General features: G+C 36.4%; 1 protein-coding gene across 6 annotated transcripts in view; it reads right to left on the bottom strand.

The window, feature by feature from the left end:
* CARMIL1 (capping protein regulator and myosin 1 linker 1) overlaps nt 1-18762 on the bottom strand; it is a 194559-nt gene that overhangs the window by 69997 nt on the left and 105800 nt on the right. For 3 of the 6 annotated variants that reach the window (XM_027678778.1, XM_027678811.1, XM_027678794.1), the window contains exons 12-21: nt 18456-18542; nt 14733-14836; nt 12713-12790; nt 12521-12597; nt 11500-11604; nt 8060-8129; nt 5976-5987; nt 3687-3768; nt 2263-2362; nt 2121-2175 (exon numbers count right to left, since the gene is read on the bottom strand). In XM_027678778.1, coding sequence (XP_027534579.1) covers nt 2121-2175; nt 2263-2362; nt 3687-3768; nt 5976-5987; nt 8060-8129; nt 11500-11604; nt 12521-12597; nt 12713-12790; nt 14733-14836; nt 18456-18542 — 770 coding nt within the window. The remainder of the gene's footprint in view (nt 1-2120; nt 2176-2262; nt 2363-3686; nt 3769-5975; nt 5988-8059; nt 8130-11499; nt 11605-12520; nt 12598-12712; nt 12791-14732; nt 14837-18455; nt 18543-18762) is intronic. The other 3 variants (XM_027678786.1, XM_027678802.1, XM_027678820.1) reach the window with 1 other exon arrangement.

Raw genomic sequence — 18762 nt, 5'->3', positions numbered from 1 at the left:
GATTACTTCGTTGTAACACTGTTTGAAAACAGGATAAGACTACAGAACACGTTGTGTAGGTTACATCAGGAAAAACATGGTGGATAAGAATTACGGGAGCACATCTGACCACTGAATAGTGGAAAAGGCAGAAAGTGGAACAACAACTGACATCATGCATGGGCTGAAAGGAAAAAAAATGCAAAAAGTGGAAGCTAATGGTGCAAAGGAGGGAGAACTGCAAGAATGATAAATGCAAAATTTAGCAGCTACTTTTTCAATGACCTGGAAGCTTCAGAAACAGAATCCAAGAAAGATTAACAGAAGGTTGTAACACAACAGAGGACAATAAGGTGAAAGTTGCAAATTTTTATTCTTGAGACCAGATAGTATGAAAAGGACAGTCATAAAACAGGGGGAAAAAAACCAAAACAACAGCATATTTGAGAAGAAGATTTGGGTACTAAAAGGACACAGAGTATGTCGAAGAGGTATTTTAGGATATGGTCTGAGTACAAAGAAATGTTTACCTGCAATAGAGCAAAGGGATGAAGGAAATAGAGAAAAATCATACTAAATTACATTTGCTTGTGATTTAGTCTTCAGGGCAGCTGTGAAAGGATAAGCATGAGAAACAGGTTAGGACAGAGATAAATGTCCAAAGATAAGAAGCAGGTGCTATCTGATTAAATGATACCCCTCAGTACAGTATCAAAAGGAAAAGGAGAGAAGGGAAAGACAGTTCTGCAGCATTCCCTTTAGAAATAAGAGTAGAAGGAGGTAGTTACACAGCACAAAATGAAAAGGTTAGTTTGGTACAGAGTTCTACCAATACAATCCTACAATTAACTTGTGGAAACAAGGACTTTCATTAAGGTGCTTTCATTATAGGTGTTAACTCACTTAGAATCAGCTCTGGTATCTGTATGCAGCACTTCACCACATCACACTGACATCCCGCATTTTAAATAATAAAATGTGGAGAAAGGCAAAGAATCAAGAAAAACCAGTACCACTAATCCCAGTTAAGAGGACTCAGAGAATATAGAGGACTAGTTGAAGAAACCACTTCAAATACAACTAAGCACTAAGTAAAGGGGAACACAGAATATAGGTCTAATGACCTTGCACGGAGAGAGACATCGGAAACTCTGGTGAAAATTGCCAGGGTACAGACACAGAGATGGGAGGAGAAAATAAGAAAGCAGTTAATGTGGAGACCATGAACTTGGAGGTGAGACAATAAAGACAACAGGAATAACAGGTGTTCAGAAAAGTGAAGTCTACAGTCAGCTATCTCTTGGAGAATGAGGAAAGCGGAGTTTGCCTGATACTTGCACAGGAAATTAAGGAGTATGAAAGGACTAAGAATAGATGAATAAAGATCGACAAGCATGAGAATAACAGAGCATCTTAAGATTCCCTTCTAACCAAAACGAGGATGCCAGGAAAAGCAAGAATACAAACCCAACAACAAAAGTCTTTCAGAATCAGGAAAGAGTGTAGAAATTATGAAAGTGGGCAACCATCCCAGCAAGGCACTCTGAAAGGGTTTTATGAAATTGCTCCCATGATTATGTACTAAAAGAAGAAAGAACAGCACACTGAACAGTTTATTTGCATCTTTTGAAGGAGAAAGGAGTTCCACTGAAGTGACCTTGCATTTTGCAAAGAAAAAAAAGAAGTTAATACCCAAGAGCAGCTATCAGGAAATAGTCCATTCTACTAATTAAAAAAAAAAAAAAAAAAAAAGCCAAGAAATAAAATATTTGTTACTGAAGGAGTATCACCAGCCAGAGAAAACGACCATTGTAATCTCTTATCAGGACACAAAAGTTTTGAAAATTTGTACCAGTAGGACTGTATAATTTAGACCTAAAGCCAGTAGGTTATATACATCCAACTATTTAGAATATTTTTCATCAAGCACAGATTCTAAGACTATCTTCAGAAATGTTCACCTACATGCTACATGTAATCCAAATTACTATTTGAAAAAAACCCAACCCAAAATGTCGGACATGTCTGTGCAGGATTGGGATCAAATTTTATGCAGCAAATTAACATGGATAAGACAATTATCAGAAATAGGCTGTGAGGGTACAAATACACATGATGATAGTAGGCAGAAAGATACTCACTGAATCCTCGTCTTGAATCATCTGAACTAAATTATCAAGTACGGGAGTGAGATTTCTGAGGGAAGAGAAGTTAGGAAGGTGATGAAATCAGCAGCTTCTCCTCATCCATTCTCTTATTATTTAAAAGAAAGAAAATCCTTACTTGGATTTCATGTTGTTAAAGTTTTTGCCTAATGCCAAGTGTCTTATCGATCGGTTTTTACTAAGCCAGACTACAAGGGTTGAGAGGTCAGATTCTAGGCCTGTAAAGAATCAGATTAGATTAAGAATTAAAACACATTTTCAGAAGAGACTCAAACAAGGTCCAATTATTAATGCTATATTCATTCAAGTAACTATATCAGTGTACTAATTTCCAAAAGGTCTAGAAAAATTTCCATTCTTCTCTTTTTAAATCTTTTTCTCATTACTGCCTCTGCTTTCTATGAGAATAAATACTTTCTCTAAAAAGAGACCTTTAAGTCTCCATCCTAATCAGCTATTGAAGGCATCTCTCAGAAACACAGAAGAGAAATCAGTTCCTTATCCATCGTCCAACCACCCAAGAATAGTTCCTCGCACTGCCAGGTAGAGTTTGAAGTTCCTTCAAGAATTCTGAAACTGTGCTAACCACTGTTTCATCTTAGTAGAGCTGTGTACCAACAAGGTCTGAAACCTGCAAAAAGGCTAACATAATAGGCTATTAATAAAATGACCTGAAAAACAAGCCAAATTTTATTCTACTCCTGAGTGAAAAAAAGTAACTTGCTTTATTATCACCAAACAAGTGATGTATTTGAAGAGTCCACTAGCTAGATTACAACAACCTAGGATTCAGATTCACAGGACAATTTAGATTTCAAATATCTATCTATATATCTTATGTATAATAATAAATCTGTTTGCATATCTGGGCTAAGTCAGTAGTTCTCAAAGGTTTCCACTTGTCAATCCATCCCACCTTTCTTCATCATACAACTATACTGGAAGACTGCTTCTGAAATACTTTGTATTTGGTTGTTAGAGGGGCAAACACAACAAGTGAATTCTTCCAGTTCATACACCTACACTTTGAATGTGCAAGATGAGAAGCCAGCTGATATTCCCAGGAATATCTGTGCTAGGAAGTACAGAGACTCCAAAGCAGAAATATTCAAACAGCCCTTCTCTAACCTGAAGCTGGTTGACTGTTTGCTTCAAATTTCCCCCTCTAACTTCTTGTGTTACAACCTCAGCTTCATTCTGTACCTGATGTTCTCCTTTGTTCTTTCACTACATTTCTGTTTCTCACTTCACTTCTCATTCTCTTGTATTTAAGCCCAATTTCCTCTGGATCTAATATGAGCTTGGTGCCATTAGTTTACTCTGCTGTGTTACATTAATCTCAAACAACATAAACTTTTGAGTTAATAAATTAATATTTCTTAAACACTTTATAGCAATAAGAGTTCTTGGTCTGAGACATTTCCATAACTAATATGGCCAATAATCATAAAGCAAGAGCAACCATCCTTGATTACACTGTGAGCTGAAATAAAAAGCATTTTTCAGCTTGCATGAGCCTCCACTCCTGTTCTATGTACTTACCATTGTCTGAAATATCTAGGCTGGTGATATTGTGTATTTCTGCTATGCATCCTTCCAAGACTTGTGCACCTCCAGATCTTAACTAGAGACAAAACATCATCCATTTTTGCAAACTAGTTATGGTTTAAGATCACACAGAAGACAGTGGTAGGAGCTTTGTGAATACAGAAGGCACTAGCAGCAGCAAAAACAACAGCAACAGAAGAAGTTATAGACATCAAAATGACAGCCTATGCACACATTCCTACTGTTCTCATCCCTACTCTCACTATTTGCACACAAATGAGAAAAGGGATTCCCTTTCCCTTCTCTTAAAACTACTAATCAGCAGTTAAATAGGGAAAATATTTAAATGGTTAAACACAGCAAATCTTTTAGCACTTGTGCTAGGTAGTGACTGGAGGATTTTGTTGTGCATTATCTACATGAAAGGGCAAGGACATTTCCAGTGTTCAGCAATTAAAAAAAAAAAAATTAACAGCCCATAAGCATGCAACACTGTCACCCTTGAATTTCACTACAGTGAAGGCTTATAGCGAGCATCTTCTTTCAGCCCTTAGCACAAAGCTACGGTGTCCAGATCAAAGATAAGTAGAGTGGGGGGAAAAAAAACCAAAACAACAAACCAACACCAAAAAACCAATGAAATTATGTTTCCCTGTCACTGAAAATTCAAGCTATCCAACTGTAAAATGGCCATAAAAAGACCATAAACAAGAGAAAACAATAATTTAGTTATTCTTAATTTACAAATAGTCATAAAAGAAAAAAAATGGCACCATAACAAAATGCTTGGCTGCAAAGTATCAATTATGATAATATTACTCTGAAATATTACATGAATTTAAAAGAAATGTCATGATATAATGAAAAAACAATGAAATGGTCTAGGGGAAAACATCAACATTAAGAATCAAAGTTATGAAAACTTACACACTTATTTACTAATGCTACTGAATTAACAAAACTTTTTTTTCCAAAGCAGAAAAAGCATTTTCTTATTTCTTGCAGCTATGCAAGTGCATTTCACTTCATAAATATCCCCCCCAAAAAGACTTAAGCTAAGAGGGAAAAATATCTACAAAAATTCTATTTTTGCATTTTCCACTTTTACTTTTTTTGCTTCAAAAAAAGGGAAAGCTTTTTCAAACATGAAATAACCTTTTCACTTCCTGTGCATAAAAAATGTGTAATATTTAACTTGACGACTTACTTGGGTAAATATCCTGAATCAACCTGCTGATATTTCTGCAGACAGTCAACTTTTATCCATGCTATAATTAATTAAAGAACCACAAGTGCCTTCTAGAAGTATTTTTCAATAAAGACTTGATTTGGCACTTTTTAGGAAGTTTGAGTTATATGATTGGTTAACAAGCATCTCAATAACTTGACCTCAGCAACTGAAGAATGGTGGTCAGAGATAACATCTAAATCATAAGTCCCACCTGGAGCGTAAGAGGTACAGAACATAAGACACTTTTCCTCCTCTCCGTAAATCAAAGCCTACCTACCCCTCACCCTATCCTCTCAACAAGTAGTCATATTACAAGCTGTATTTGGGCCAGAAGTGGTGCAAATTATAACTCAACTTTATTTTTGTAAGAGCATTTGTAGCATTTGCTGCATGAAAGCCAAAATCATTCAGTTTTGCTTTATGCTGCTCTCTCAGTGTGGGCCACCACGAGACAATCATTTTACACAGAGCGTCACATCTATCATTGCAGAATCTATGGAAGTGGCAGATCATATACAGAACTGGATTGGTTGTTGGCAGGGTAAAGTTCTATACACTAAAATTATACTCACAATAGAATCCGTATGCTTATGCTATATATACTTTGAGGGCTGACATGGACAATTTTTCAGGAGCAGCTTTCAATCTTGCACCAGATAACTCTATATTCAAAATTTTAAATATATAAACTTTTCATGAGCACAAATGGTGATATCTATTTAATCTGAGATGAAGACAACAATTTGATTTTAGGATCATAATTTATTGCAACTGTGTTAAAATATGATGCATATACATATATGTAAAAGCAAATAAGTGAAGTGCCGTTCAGCAATGTGGACTGTGATACTGACAAAAAAACCCCTCTGCAACATCTCCTATACGATATACTTCTGAGACAACAAATAGAAGCTCTTATTCAGAAAATGAAAAATAACCCTTCTACAATTAAAAAGGCCAAGTGTGTTCAAAGCTATGAGGTACCAATATGGGAGGGTAAACAAAGCTGCTTACTGATTTAACAATTAAGGTAAAGCATGGAGGGTACTTACACAGTGACCAAGCTAAGGGAAGCAGAAGGGAAAAGAGTGAAATACATCAGTGCTGAGCAGGTAGAAATAAAAATGTAATTTTCATAGTAAAAATAATAAAAAAACAAACAAACAAGCAATATAAAATGATTAAGCTTGGAGTTAATATACCAGAAAATTATTATGGGAGCAAATGAAAAATGGTGAGAAAGGGAAGGAACGTAGATTTATCCTTCCATAGTTGAGTACAGCTTGCCTGATGTAGGAAAGAAGAGGGCAAAGCTGAAGCATCAGCTTTCTAGACCCCCAACAGTGTGTGCTTGCAGGAACTGGGAGTAGTGGTCACTGGCTCCAAGCTTCCCACAGCTCTGTTTCTTGGGTGCAGATTACCCTGCCCAGATCCCAGAGGGTCAGGGAGAGATGGAGCAGGACCCTGAGGTGCTGGGCCCACTGAGAGCACTCCCAGCTGCTGGCACATCAACTTCCCTGCTGGTGGAAGCATAACTTCTTTCCACAGCACATGAGAATGGATAAAGCTGAGTGATGTGAGAAAAAAATGTTAAGGGAAGAATCCAAGGAAGTGCTGTCAGTTTAGAGGGACCAGCTACAGGAATGCAACACTGAGTTGGGCAGGATTCCTTCCTTTCTGTCATGAGAGTCAGCCATGTCCACATGTGCTTTGGTGTCCAATAAGACTAATCATCCCTCAAAGGACTCCTCCATATCCCATCCTGGGTGTTACTTCATGAAAGGATAAGGTTTTCTCTCCTGCCAGCCCTTTTTGATTTACATGTTAATTTATACTCTCATTACTTATATTTGTGTTTTATTGATTTATTCATTTAAGGTTATGATCACAGGACTTTATTTTTGTTGCTTTAATTACTCATCCCTTTTCCTTCCTTCCTCTGAAAGATAGATTATGATTCATCTGATCTCTCTACTCAGAAGTCAGAAGCATGTGTACTTGACTTGAAAGCTTTTCTGTTTGGAATTTACATGTAGTGCTCTTCGAAGTAATAACATTTTTCAGAGAGTATAAAATATCAAAACAAAGTATGAAATGCATTTACAATTTGGGTTTTCTTCTCCATAAGGAAATCTGTACACATTTCAAAAGCAATTGACCATGAACCTAAGGCAAGGATTACTGGATCTCAAAATGTTCATCAAATTGCATGTTTTCTACTTAAAGGGAAATCATTGCATTTTTAAGGTACCTTCAGAGCAGTTAATACTCAGGTGGACTTGGAAAGATGTCTCTAAAAAGTGAGAAGCTTTCTTTGCAGCTTAAAAAGGGAAAAGTTGGAGAAGGCCTGAGCCTAAACTGTTTCATGTCAGTTTTGGCAAGAGTCCATCACATAGTTCTTTATGTGACTTCGACTCAACTAGCTCCCCAGGGCCATGTCTGATCTTTTGTCATAAGCTATGACCACTCAGGTATCACCCTGCAAGAGTATGGACAATCCCAAGAAACTAAGTGCACAGCAAAGCACAGAGAAGCAAGAGGAAACAAGCTAAGGCAAATTAAGTTGCCACAATATTTTTTATTTATTCTTGAGGTATTTAAAATCATTTTTATAGTGCCTCTTATGTTAATAACTTTTACCAGAGTTCCTTATTGGCCTGAATTGATTAATCGATTAGGAAAGTGGAATTTCTCCCAAGGCTAAAAAGCAAACCTGCCAAAGAGGGAGCACGTTTTCGGTTTTAAAGGAAGACAATCAAACTGCAGACCTGCCTTCAAGGCATGCATCTTCCTTCAACCCATTCAAATTTAGGCACCTTTGAAAATCCCGCTGCTAATCACAGCACCAGAGAGCAGAAGATGCCAAGCAACAAACACGCTGGCTCAGTATGTAGAACAGCTGCCCTGCAAGGAGGATTTTGCCAATCAGGTGCTGCATGTGCTTTGAACCTCTGTGCTTATTATTTAGGATGTTGTAACACACAGCAGCTGACTTTCACCATAACTGCTTCTCTGAGTTCCACCTTTCCTACAACTTTTGACTACAAAGGAAGAATATCTCACCCAGTGGATTGCACAGGAACTCTAATACCATGTCACTGTGTATTTTGAACATATCCTGATAAATATTTCTTACCTCACAGCTACTGAGGTCTAAAGACACCTCCTTCAGATTGTGATTGCAAGCCAGGCCTAATAAAAGTGCTCTGAAAAAGATCAATTTTAGAAACTTTAAAAAAAAAGGCAGCTTTACATCATCATCATATAAGTGATCACAGGTTAATACACCTATAATGCAAAGAACCATTTCAAAACAAAACAACACCAGCTGAGCAGTTATTTTTAAATGACAATGGCAGCTCAAACCTGCCGCACTTTAGAATACTCCAGCAGCTTCAAAAACTGCAGGGATGAAAGGCTAATAAAGAAACTATAAAGCTAATGCACCATCATAATTTAATAACATTCATCAGTGATTAATTTTCCTCAACATTTGCTTTCAAAGAGCATCAAATGATTACAAAAGGAGTGTTCTGTTGTACAACCACGCTACCTCTCTGATTTTAACAAAAATTCAGGAAAAAATGAGGTTTTTAATATATGCAAGATGCCATGCAGCCAGCCATTTTGGCCAGGCACAGTGCCTGTAACACTCAAAGGCTGGATCACGCTCAAGTATCACACAATTCTCCACTTCTGCAACCCAAAAAGTATTGATTCCAAAATTATATTCCTAGACAATGGTATCCTTTGTCTTTAGGCAGGATGACAGACGTGTAGCAATGACTGATTATGATTATCATAAATCCACCTTTAAAGTCTTTCGCAAGTTTTTTTCCACTTATAAAAGTTAGTGTTAATGTCATATTTGTATTAATACTGTCAAATCAGAAAGCACAACTGCATGTGTCATAGAGAAGCAGCAAACAAAATCTGTATATACCTTCTAGTATCTTTAGAATAGATGCGGCTTTGAATTAATAATTTAACAGAGAAACAGAAGGACTTCCTTCCCAAACTTCACTTCAGCCAAAAGGAAGCCAACAAAATCCAAGTGACTGATGCATGGAGATAAAAAACAATCCATTCTGCTGAACCATGTGCCTACACATTTGCTATGCAAGTAGTATGTCAAAGATGTATTTAAAATGTGTGTGCCTTGAGCAGGTTTTTCATTTAAACCTATTTATATCTGCCCTGCAGGTATAATCAGACCTTTGTTACTAACAAAAGCAAATAACTTGTGCTTATTTACTTCTTAAGCTATTAATATAGAGACTTTGAAAAAAATGTGAAAGTTCTGCAACAGTTCTTACAAATTTTTAGATGATCTTGTCTATCTTTCATACACAAACATGTGTTTTCATTCGAATTCAGTCTCAATGATGATAACTTTGCAAAGAGCTTCCCAAACATTTTGAGGAAATGAAAAAACGTAAAAAAAAAGAGACATAGTGCTGCTTCAAGTGTACTCTCTGAAAGAAGAAAAAAAAAAGGTACTTTTTTCCTAACTTCTTTCCTATAAACTCATACTAAGAAAATCCCATGATTTCTTAATTCTTTGTCATGAAAAATCACCAGCATTCAAAGGGACCAAAGCCAGACATATCATATACTTGGCCACTCTGTTTAAATCACACATGTGGCATTACATGGAGAAGTCTTGTCAACTGTGTTACATGTAGAACACAAAAATTGGCCTTGTAATTAGCATTTGCATGAGAAGCATATCAGAAACTTGTCCTGTTATAGCACTGACAGATCAAAATACAATTTTTGGCAATGTCTGTAAATGAACAAAAATGCCAACATACACTTCAACAAGGAAAAGGGTACAAATTGCCTCACTCTGTTAAAAATGGTGAAAAAAAGAATGAGCTGCAATGGAACATTAACTATACTAACTATGTACTTTGCTGAACAGCTGGCAGATCGAGGGGTCCCAAGTTTTTGGGATAAATTAATACAATAACAGCTTCCATGAGCACAGACAATTGTGGAGCACTCACCAGCCAAAATTCCTCATACCCCAGGAGATACTCAGTATGCCAAGGAGAAGAGCTAAATATGAACCTTAATTTTATGTGCTTCTCACCTTTCCTAATTTCTGTGGATATATTGAATATCTCACAGTATTCTCTTTTTCCCGTGGCACCACTACTGTCTTCTGTAGTAGTCACATACATCCTCTGTTTTTCTTGCTTCATAAAACAGTTCCCTGCTGCCCTCCACCACAGAATCAATAGCTCTAAAGTAATCAGAATCAACTAATGTGTTTCTCAAAAATCACCTTCTGTTTGAAAACACGTGTACCACACCTTGCTAATCCTAGCAAAGTCTGAGCAAGCAAGACAGCAACTAAGAGCATCACATAGAACAAAGCTAAAATGGCTCCTGCAGTTGAATGTGGATTTCAATCCAGTGCATCTGACTTAAGCATCAGGCTCTTCTCAGTGGTGCCAAACAATGGGAGAAGAGGCAATGGGCAAAAACTGTTGCACAGGAATTTCCACATGAATACGAGGAAGAACTTCCTCACTGTGTGGGTGACCACACACTGAAACAGATTGCCCAGAGAGATGTCGAGTCTCCCTCACTGGAGATATTCAAGGACCACCTTGACTCAATCCTGCCCATGTGCTTTAGGGGACCTTGCTTGAGCAGGGAGGTCGGAACAAATGACCCACTGTGGTCCCTCCCAGCCTTACTCATTTTGCGATTCTGTGATATCGTACTGACTTCTTCAATACTGAATTGCATTAAGAAAAAATACTAAAAAACAATGTATGGAAAAGGTTATGTATGTTTTAATGCATATTAGCGAGGAAGATGACACTCTGGAAAGAGTCCTTTCTTTAATTTAGCACAATAAACACAATGATTCTGCCAGAATCACAGAATGCCCTATCTAGATTAGACGTATCTATTTACACCTATCTCCACTTTAAAACACACTTTCAAATTTTATGTCTGAAAATTTCAACAGAGTTCAAAACCACACAAGTCACAGGAAGGGTGACACAGTGCTTCACTATTTCCCTCAGCTTGCAGAATGTGTTAGCCATAGGATGGGTGACATAGAACAAAGATATGTATTCTGCTTAACTTTCCTAGAAATTGCTGCCGTTGTCTCTTCCCCCAAAAGGAGAGCATAGCTCCATGTAATGGGTTTCTCCTTCCAAATATTGCAACAGGTTCAGTTTCATAATGGCCATTGCAATAATGCAGTCTCAAAGGAATGGCATTCACACAAGTATATAATCCCACCTCACTGTGAAGCAGTTTTGTTCATAAGCCACAAAGCAAGAAATATATCACAAAAAAATGCTGACAGAAGCTAAACAACTATGACATTCCCACAGAACAAAATATGATTAATAGTCTCAACTGTGAGATGGAAACATTTTTTGAATGTGTGACCATTACAAAACTCAGTCTTTTAATATCAATAAAGTACAATGGGAAAAAAAAAAAGACAGCAAAATTCTTTCCCCTTCATTTTTCATATGAGGCATTCACATAACAACAATGCAAACTAGGTTTTAGGCACAGGAGAAAATGAAATTAAATTCTTACTTTAGAGGTTCAGGAGGAAGTTTAGTTCCTGAAAGATTAATCTGCATCAAAGCAAGTGAGCTGCTGAAAAACTGTTTGAAGGAAGGAGGGACTTCTTTTCCTTTTCTGTAAGTAAACAAATTCATTAAGAAGTAGCATCTAGACACTCCTCATTCAAATAGAGTGAATGAAAGCCAACAGAAATGTAATGATCTTTTACATGTTTAATTTGCTCTACCTTCAGCAGTTCTGTAATCAGTGGCTCTCAATTAGCTTAGAATTACAATGTCATCAAAATGTTGATTCAACAAACATTCCTCAGCATTGCGCTGCTGCACAGAAGACATTACTATCTAATTCTGTTTGGTGAACTACAAAGAATGATCATTTAGGTCTGGTTAATAGCAAACATACTTATATTTCACAAGCAGAAGATCCAACATGACATGACAAAAACCCTGAAATTGCTTTTTCACCACTAGAAATAATGTTCGAGTACCTTAGCATCAATGAAGTATCATCTCTGATATGGACTCAAGGCACCACCAATTTGAAGAAAATGGAAGCTAATATTTCCTACAATGCATATATTCTAAAAAGTAAACGTTCAGTCTCAGGCTTTCAAAGGGACTTCCTCGCAGAAGAGGACAAAAAAGGAAAAAAGGCATTTGTAACCATCATTAAATCTTAAAAAATACAAACTTTAAAAATCATATTTAAAGAGCAGTCAAGTTAGTGAGACTTCAAAGTCTGATACTATGCCTCTTAGAGACAAGATATATAGAGACTTTCTGCTGCATCAGAATCACAAAAACACAAATTAGACAAGGTAGCTTATTTTATAGACCTTTAGCAAAAAACAGAAAGGGAGGGAATATATTTTGCTTAGAATAATCAATACCTATTTCATAGAGCACTAAGACTTCTAAGACTTTATAAAAAAATCTTAGGTTTATTCTTAAAAAGAAAGCTGCTACAAGACAGGAAGGAATTATAGAACAAAATATTGCAGGAGTTGAGAGTAATGACATTTAAATTGTACCTGTGAGAAAACAGAGTCCTCGAGAGGCTAAGGACAGCTAGATGCTGAAGACATCCACGAAGGAGGGCTCCACACACCTGGTTCAAAATAAGTAAGATTGATTTAACTTCATATTAACCCAGAAAAGTACCTAGGGATAGAATGTGGGGAATGTTTCCTTGGTATTTGACACTCCACTAAAAAAGTCTTTACCATATCTAGCGCGCACTCCGTGTTGGATAAATCCAGGTGAACAAGGGCATTTGGCTGGGCCAAAAAATTGTACAGGTTCTATAATTAATGGAGAAAAAAAAATTACCCATGTTAATTTTTATATTATGACAACAATTACTGGATCACTACCTTTCATTACATTTTAGGCTTTTTCTATAAAATTGCACTACAAGAGTTGTGTCTGAAACTTCTTTTCACGTAATCAATGTTTTATTTTTGAAGGTTATGATTTTTAAAAATAATAGGGGGAAAATGGTGCTCAGACTACATTTACCCAAGATTTCTCTTAATGCATAAGTCTTGAGTTATTGCAATTAACTTTCACAGCAAATGATAATTAATTTAGTTAGAAATACCTTGCAGTGTCACTCAGATTGGCTGTTACATTTCAGAAAGGCTAATTGGTTTGTAAGTTAAAGCCAGACCCTTTAAGCATTAGGGAAGCAACTAATTTGCACCTGAAATCCATGGTTATTTCTTAATATCAGCTGCGCATTATATGTTTAAGGGAGAATACAGAACAGGTAACAAGGTTTTTTACATTGATGGCTTAGTACTGTATAGGATATGTCATGTAAATGTTAGCACTTCTTACTATGCACTGTTTCATTTTGGGCTCTTTTTAGTCTCAGAGAAAGATAAAAGTATGACCTAATTCACAGAAATGTGGAAAGCTCAACTCCACATGAAATCCAGCCAAACAGTGTACGCTTACCATTTCTAAAATAGATCCATCTTTCTAAAAATTAGGTCATTGAGCCCCTATACCTACAATGTAAGAAAGGTCCCCACTTCAAAAATTTCTGTGCTTTGTTAGGGTTTATTTTAATTGCTAAATAACAGGATTTCCTTACTCCTGTTGGAAAACTGTTCCACAGATAAAGAGACTTCAGTATTAATAATCTTTAGCTTTGAACCATCTCTCTATCTCTCTGACAAGCTAAGAAAAGCCCCACTTTTTGCATTTATGTCTCTTATAATATTGTAGGTAGACCTTAGATTTCTTTAAGCACTAGCTACCGAAGTTGTACATTTTATTTTACTTTTTGTTTTTACACATTATTTGCTACGTTATTCTCTCAAAGAGTAATTCACTGTGTCTTTACTTACATTTAACTATTTGTTTGCTACCTTTAAAACCCTGTTGTCCCACTGAAACTTTCACCTCATGTCTGAAAAGACTAGTTCTTTGAATATGCTGATGAATCTGAAACAAGTAAGACGTGAAAAAGTCACAAAATCATGTCTGATTGCACTATAAATTATGAGATTGGGTGACTGTAGTTTTGCATCTTCTAGATGTTCAATACTTAGAATTCAAAGCCTGACAGTTACATGCACACAACTTTTGATGTGAGACAGAAATACAGATGTAACAGTCAAAATGTGAATACATATAAACTGGGAAGTAAGTGGATTTTGTTACAGAGAAAATAGAGCTGCACCTCTGGCAATTGATAAAATGAACAAAGAATTCTAAAAATAATTACATTCTTTAAAGAATCATGAGCTTCAACAGCATGTGTCAAGCAGGTGCACAGATTTATTTATACAAACAAGAATATTGAAAACCAGAAATTAAATATTTCCAAGTCAAAAGAAATAATTTGTTTCTAATCTTTCAATGAAAAATTTGTAGTGCATTTATCACTAAAAATAAAGGGGTTTTAATTGTGTTTTGGTCACTTTCAAACAGAACTCAGAAAGCACAATAAGTCCACTGAAACAAGTGGTACCTTTGCAGTTTTCACATTTATCAAATGTGAAAGAAACCAAAGACTAAAAGCGTTAACTAAATTTATGTGGATTTTTTTAGTTGTGGGGGGTAATTCTTCGACTATGTCCTGAAGAGTAGAGATAAAAATGTTATTTTCTCTTTCTACTAAAACTGTAGAGAAATAAAGGCAAAAAAGGATCTAAACAAAAAGAGTTTGCCTTTCTTTTAACAATTAATTGAAACATCCATTCATTAGCTCCCAAATGAGAAGAAAGTGCTTACTGAGAGATCATCACCGCGGAGCGCGTTCCCTGAGAGGTCGAGATAGACGAGCGTGTTCGCGATCAGCGAGTTGGCACTCAGTGATTGGGAAAGGCTATTCACCCCTGACAAAAAAAAAGGTCAGTATTCAATTTAGTCAACTCTACACAAAACTGGCCCAGACCCCGCAAGTGCACAATTTCAGTGAACACAGACATACACAAATGTTTAATGACTTCCTATTATCATCACTGTACTACAACAGAGGAATACAGATCACCAGGCAGATATGAGACTCTTCCCTGCCACAGCATACCCAGTTACGACTGGACCACACTCTCCCAGCTGCCCTGATGGAGCCACAGTGTGTTTTATGTTCCAGACCCAGGAAAGATGCGATCCCATTTTGAAACAGAATTTAAAAACACAGTTTACTCCATAATGTTGAGCCAGTGTCTTCCTGAAAACAATAATATTTAGATAAAAGTATCTGTGGAAGTAGATGAAAGTATCTGTGGAAGACCAAGTACATTAACAATTATAATTGTCAGAACTTCAAAAGCAACTGATGAGACCTAGAAATGAAAAATATTTCAATTAATGTATTTGCCTGCAATTTCATAAAAATAGTTAATTAAAATATCAAGAGATGCATAAAGACTCTCAGTTCCTGATCAGACAGACACATTTTTCACATTAAAATTAAAAAGCTGACATAGGGAATAAACCAGTCAGAGCTTCCTTCCACGGAAATTTTTCAGCCTTTCCAAATACAAATTAGGACATGGCTATTTCTGACTTCTTCAAATCTAACTTTCACCTAACATTCATCTGAGGGCTCTGCAGCTTATCAAGTTCTCAATTTATTTAGATAGCTATTGCTGCCTTCCAAGCACTACATGCATGTGTTTCTTACATGCTAAGCATCACTGTGCCCTTTAATTGATGCAGTAGTTTTTTTGCAAGTGCCCAGTCAAAGCTATAAAGCAGGCAGGTGATCTACTTCACATTATTTAGCCATTTCTCAAAGCTACTGGTCAGTGAAAGTGGACGGGCATTCAATGGATGGAACATTTCCAGTCTTCAATTAAAAACTATTATGAAACATGATTATCAGTAAGGATGTGGAGGAAGCAGCTAGGAAGCTACTAGAGACCAAAATACCTCTGTCAGCGCCTTAGTTTTCCAAGCTTTCAAATATTAAGAAAGTCTCCCATGTTAGTAGTATGGCTCCTGGTTTCAGGAGGCTTTTGATACTGAAAGGAATCAAAGCACAGGAACATCTTTGTCAAATCTCAAATCTTTTCTGCTCAATGTAATTTTTCTTTTATGTTCACACTGTGTTGTTGAATCTACACCCTATTGCTAAAGGTAAATTGCAAACTGATACTTTTTGAAACTTCAAAAGAATTAAAAGCTCTATTTAACCACTAGAGCTTAGAGCTCTGGATTCACTTTAGTGAGTTTTCTCATCAACATTTATAAGCAAATGCAATTTTGTCCTGTTTGCGGGACAGTACTTAGCTGTCGACTGGGGTTACAGCCAGGGTTAAACTATTGGCAATTCCGCACATACTATCAAGAACATGGGAATTCAGGAGCAGTGTCTGAGTTTGGAGGAGAAGAGCTATCAAACAATTCTTAATGTTGCTGTTTGTTTCGTGCTTAAAAAAGGCCAACTGCTCAAAATCAGCCACATCAGTGAAGGCAAACAGTGGGAATGAGGGATTTTTTTAATTAGCCCCTGGCTTGGGCTCAGAAAAGTAAGCCCTATTTTTGAATGAGTATACTAGAATTTTCCATTTAACTAGAATCTTCAAATCAATAAATTTATGTTTGAACTTCACCCTACCTCATGCTATACTCTAACAGTAATCTCACTTTCATTTGCAGACAATCTTTTATGCTCTTTTACCACTCTCAGGAGGCTCAGAGTGTTAATAGCTCTCAGGAACTTTGAGATACAATATTTGAAGAAAGATCAGCTGGGAAGTTACCATCTGAACTTCACTTGTCAATCTTAGAAACTTATCTCAAATAGAAAGCACTTTTAAAATAAGGTCAAAACCAGCGAGGGATTGTATAGAATTTCTGAAAAGCTCAAAAAAAAATTAAAACAAAAAGAAAGGCTGGGAGGGAAAAAAAATCCATGCACTTTGGAGCCTACTGAATCCAAGGCCTCCATTAGACTTTCCCGACAGAAAGTATTACAAGTTCAAAAATAGCCTCACAAGTTAAAACAAAATCAGTACTGTCTTCTTAAATTAAAGAAAATCTGACTAAGACAGCTTTGCAGAACAACCTGAGTTGCTTCAGGTCCCAAGGGTTGTAAGAACTCCCATTTTAAGATATCACATAGACTTTTTTAAGGAATACTGAGGAGCTGCCATAGGACAACATTCATGGTGAGATGTTACTCTCTGGAGGTCATTCATGTGACATCAGTATTATACTGGAAAATATTTTCAGCTTTTGCTTAAAGATCATCTTTAAAAAGCCTGTTAAAAACCTTCCGAATTCTTTCTATAACCTCAGAATTCACCTTCAGGGATGTGTGGATAAACTTCATCAAGCTGGCATTTATTCTTTACAAAGATAGAAGTATAGCTAGAGTGCTCCCTTGACTCAACCATCACAAGGCATCAGATCACGTGAAGAAAAGCACAGGATGAAGAAACATATTGAACTGCATGAATTTCTGTCAAATTCAAAAGTATCTAATTTCAAGAGTATATGTATGGTTAGTCAAGATTCTTAATCAACTGCTTGTCATCAAAAATTGAGTTAACAGTGGAAAACAACAACCCCAGAGTTTAATGAAGTCTTTTTAGTGAAAATCATGATTGACTAAATTCAGCTTAGGGTTTACTATTTACCTAAGCATAACAAGAGCTATAGGCACTCATATTAAAACAACAAAAGTCCTTTACCCCACCCATATTCCTCCAAGTCAATCCTTGAAGCTGAGAACACAGAATCTGCACTTCACAGAGCAATAATTAAGAGGATAAGAGGGCATGTTTTTTATCTGCTATCAACTAATGTCCTTCATTAATTAGAGACCATAACTCACTCATCTTTTCCAGGTCATCAACATCTACAAAAAAGCAACAATTATGTCAGTGTGTTTTTTCTATTTTTAACATTAATTGTCTATATAGGAAACCCTGCGTTTGTGAAGCCTGTTTGAGAGGTCACTGCTTCTACTACCTGTAAAACAGAAATGCAGAAAATCCTGAAAACTTCTGACTTGTGTTCTAGTACTGTTATTGCTTTTAAAATATACATATATTTCAATTGCAATATCAAATCAGAAATTTGTAAATTATAAAACAAGTAAGTCTTTAGTCAGAGAAAGCCACTTAACAGCTACTGTCACAATGTTTGGTTTCATAAAATAACTGTGTGCAAAACATTTGGAAATTTCCCTATGCATTTTTGCTTCAGCCATTTTTTTGAAGCATATATGAAACGTAGTTTATGCCAATTCTAATTTCAGTCTTCCTTTACAATACAGGTTCAAGCCCAACACTTACAGAAGTAACTAAGAGTTTATCAAAGTGCTGAAGGGGATATGGAACCCAGCCCACAGTTCAGCAACCCAAGACTGCAAAAAAGCAGCTTTGCTGTTGAGTAAACACATGTAAATAATTTACAGAATTAATTAGTTTATAATCTGGTAGGAAAAAGTATGTAAGTCTACAAGTTTTAGAACAGAAGAAGAGGCATACTTATAAAACATACCTTTAGGTGACAAGGAGGTTTTAGATAAATTTAAATGCTTCAGTCCCTTTGGAAGTTTGGCGAACTGGATGCTCAAAGATGACACACCTGTTGGGGAAGCAAAGACAAAAGGGATATTTTCAGGTTAACTGTGTGATCTCATGTTTTCCAAGCAAATCACAGCAGGGGCAAACTGCACTGGTTAAAACAACAGGAAGGAACTGCACTTAATGTGCAGGAGGGCCCTGTCTTTTTATGACCATAAACCTTTGAAATGACTGATGTAATCAAGATCCCTTCTTTGCTAACCACTGAACACATAGAGTAT

The sequence above is a fragment of the Neopelma chrysocephalum genome, unplaced genomic scaffold (assembly GCF_003984885.1).
Source record: "Neopelma chrysocephalum unplaced genomic scaffold, ASM398488v2 Primary Assembly neopelma1_22b, whole genome shotgun sequence".
NCBI classification, from domain to species: Eukaryota; Metazoa; Chordata; class Aves; order Passeriformes; family Pipridae; genus Neopelma; species Neopelma chrysocephalum.
This window is presented reverse-complemented; position numbering and strand designations above follow the sequence as displayed.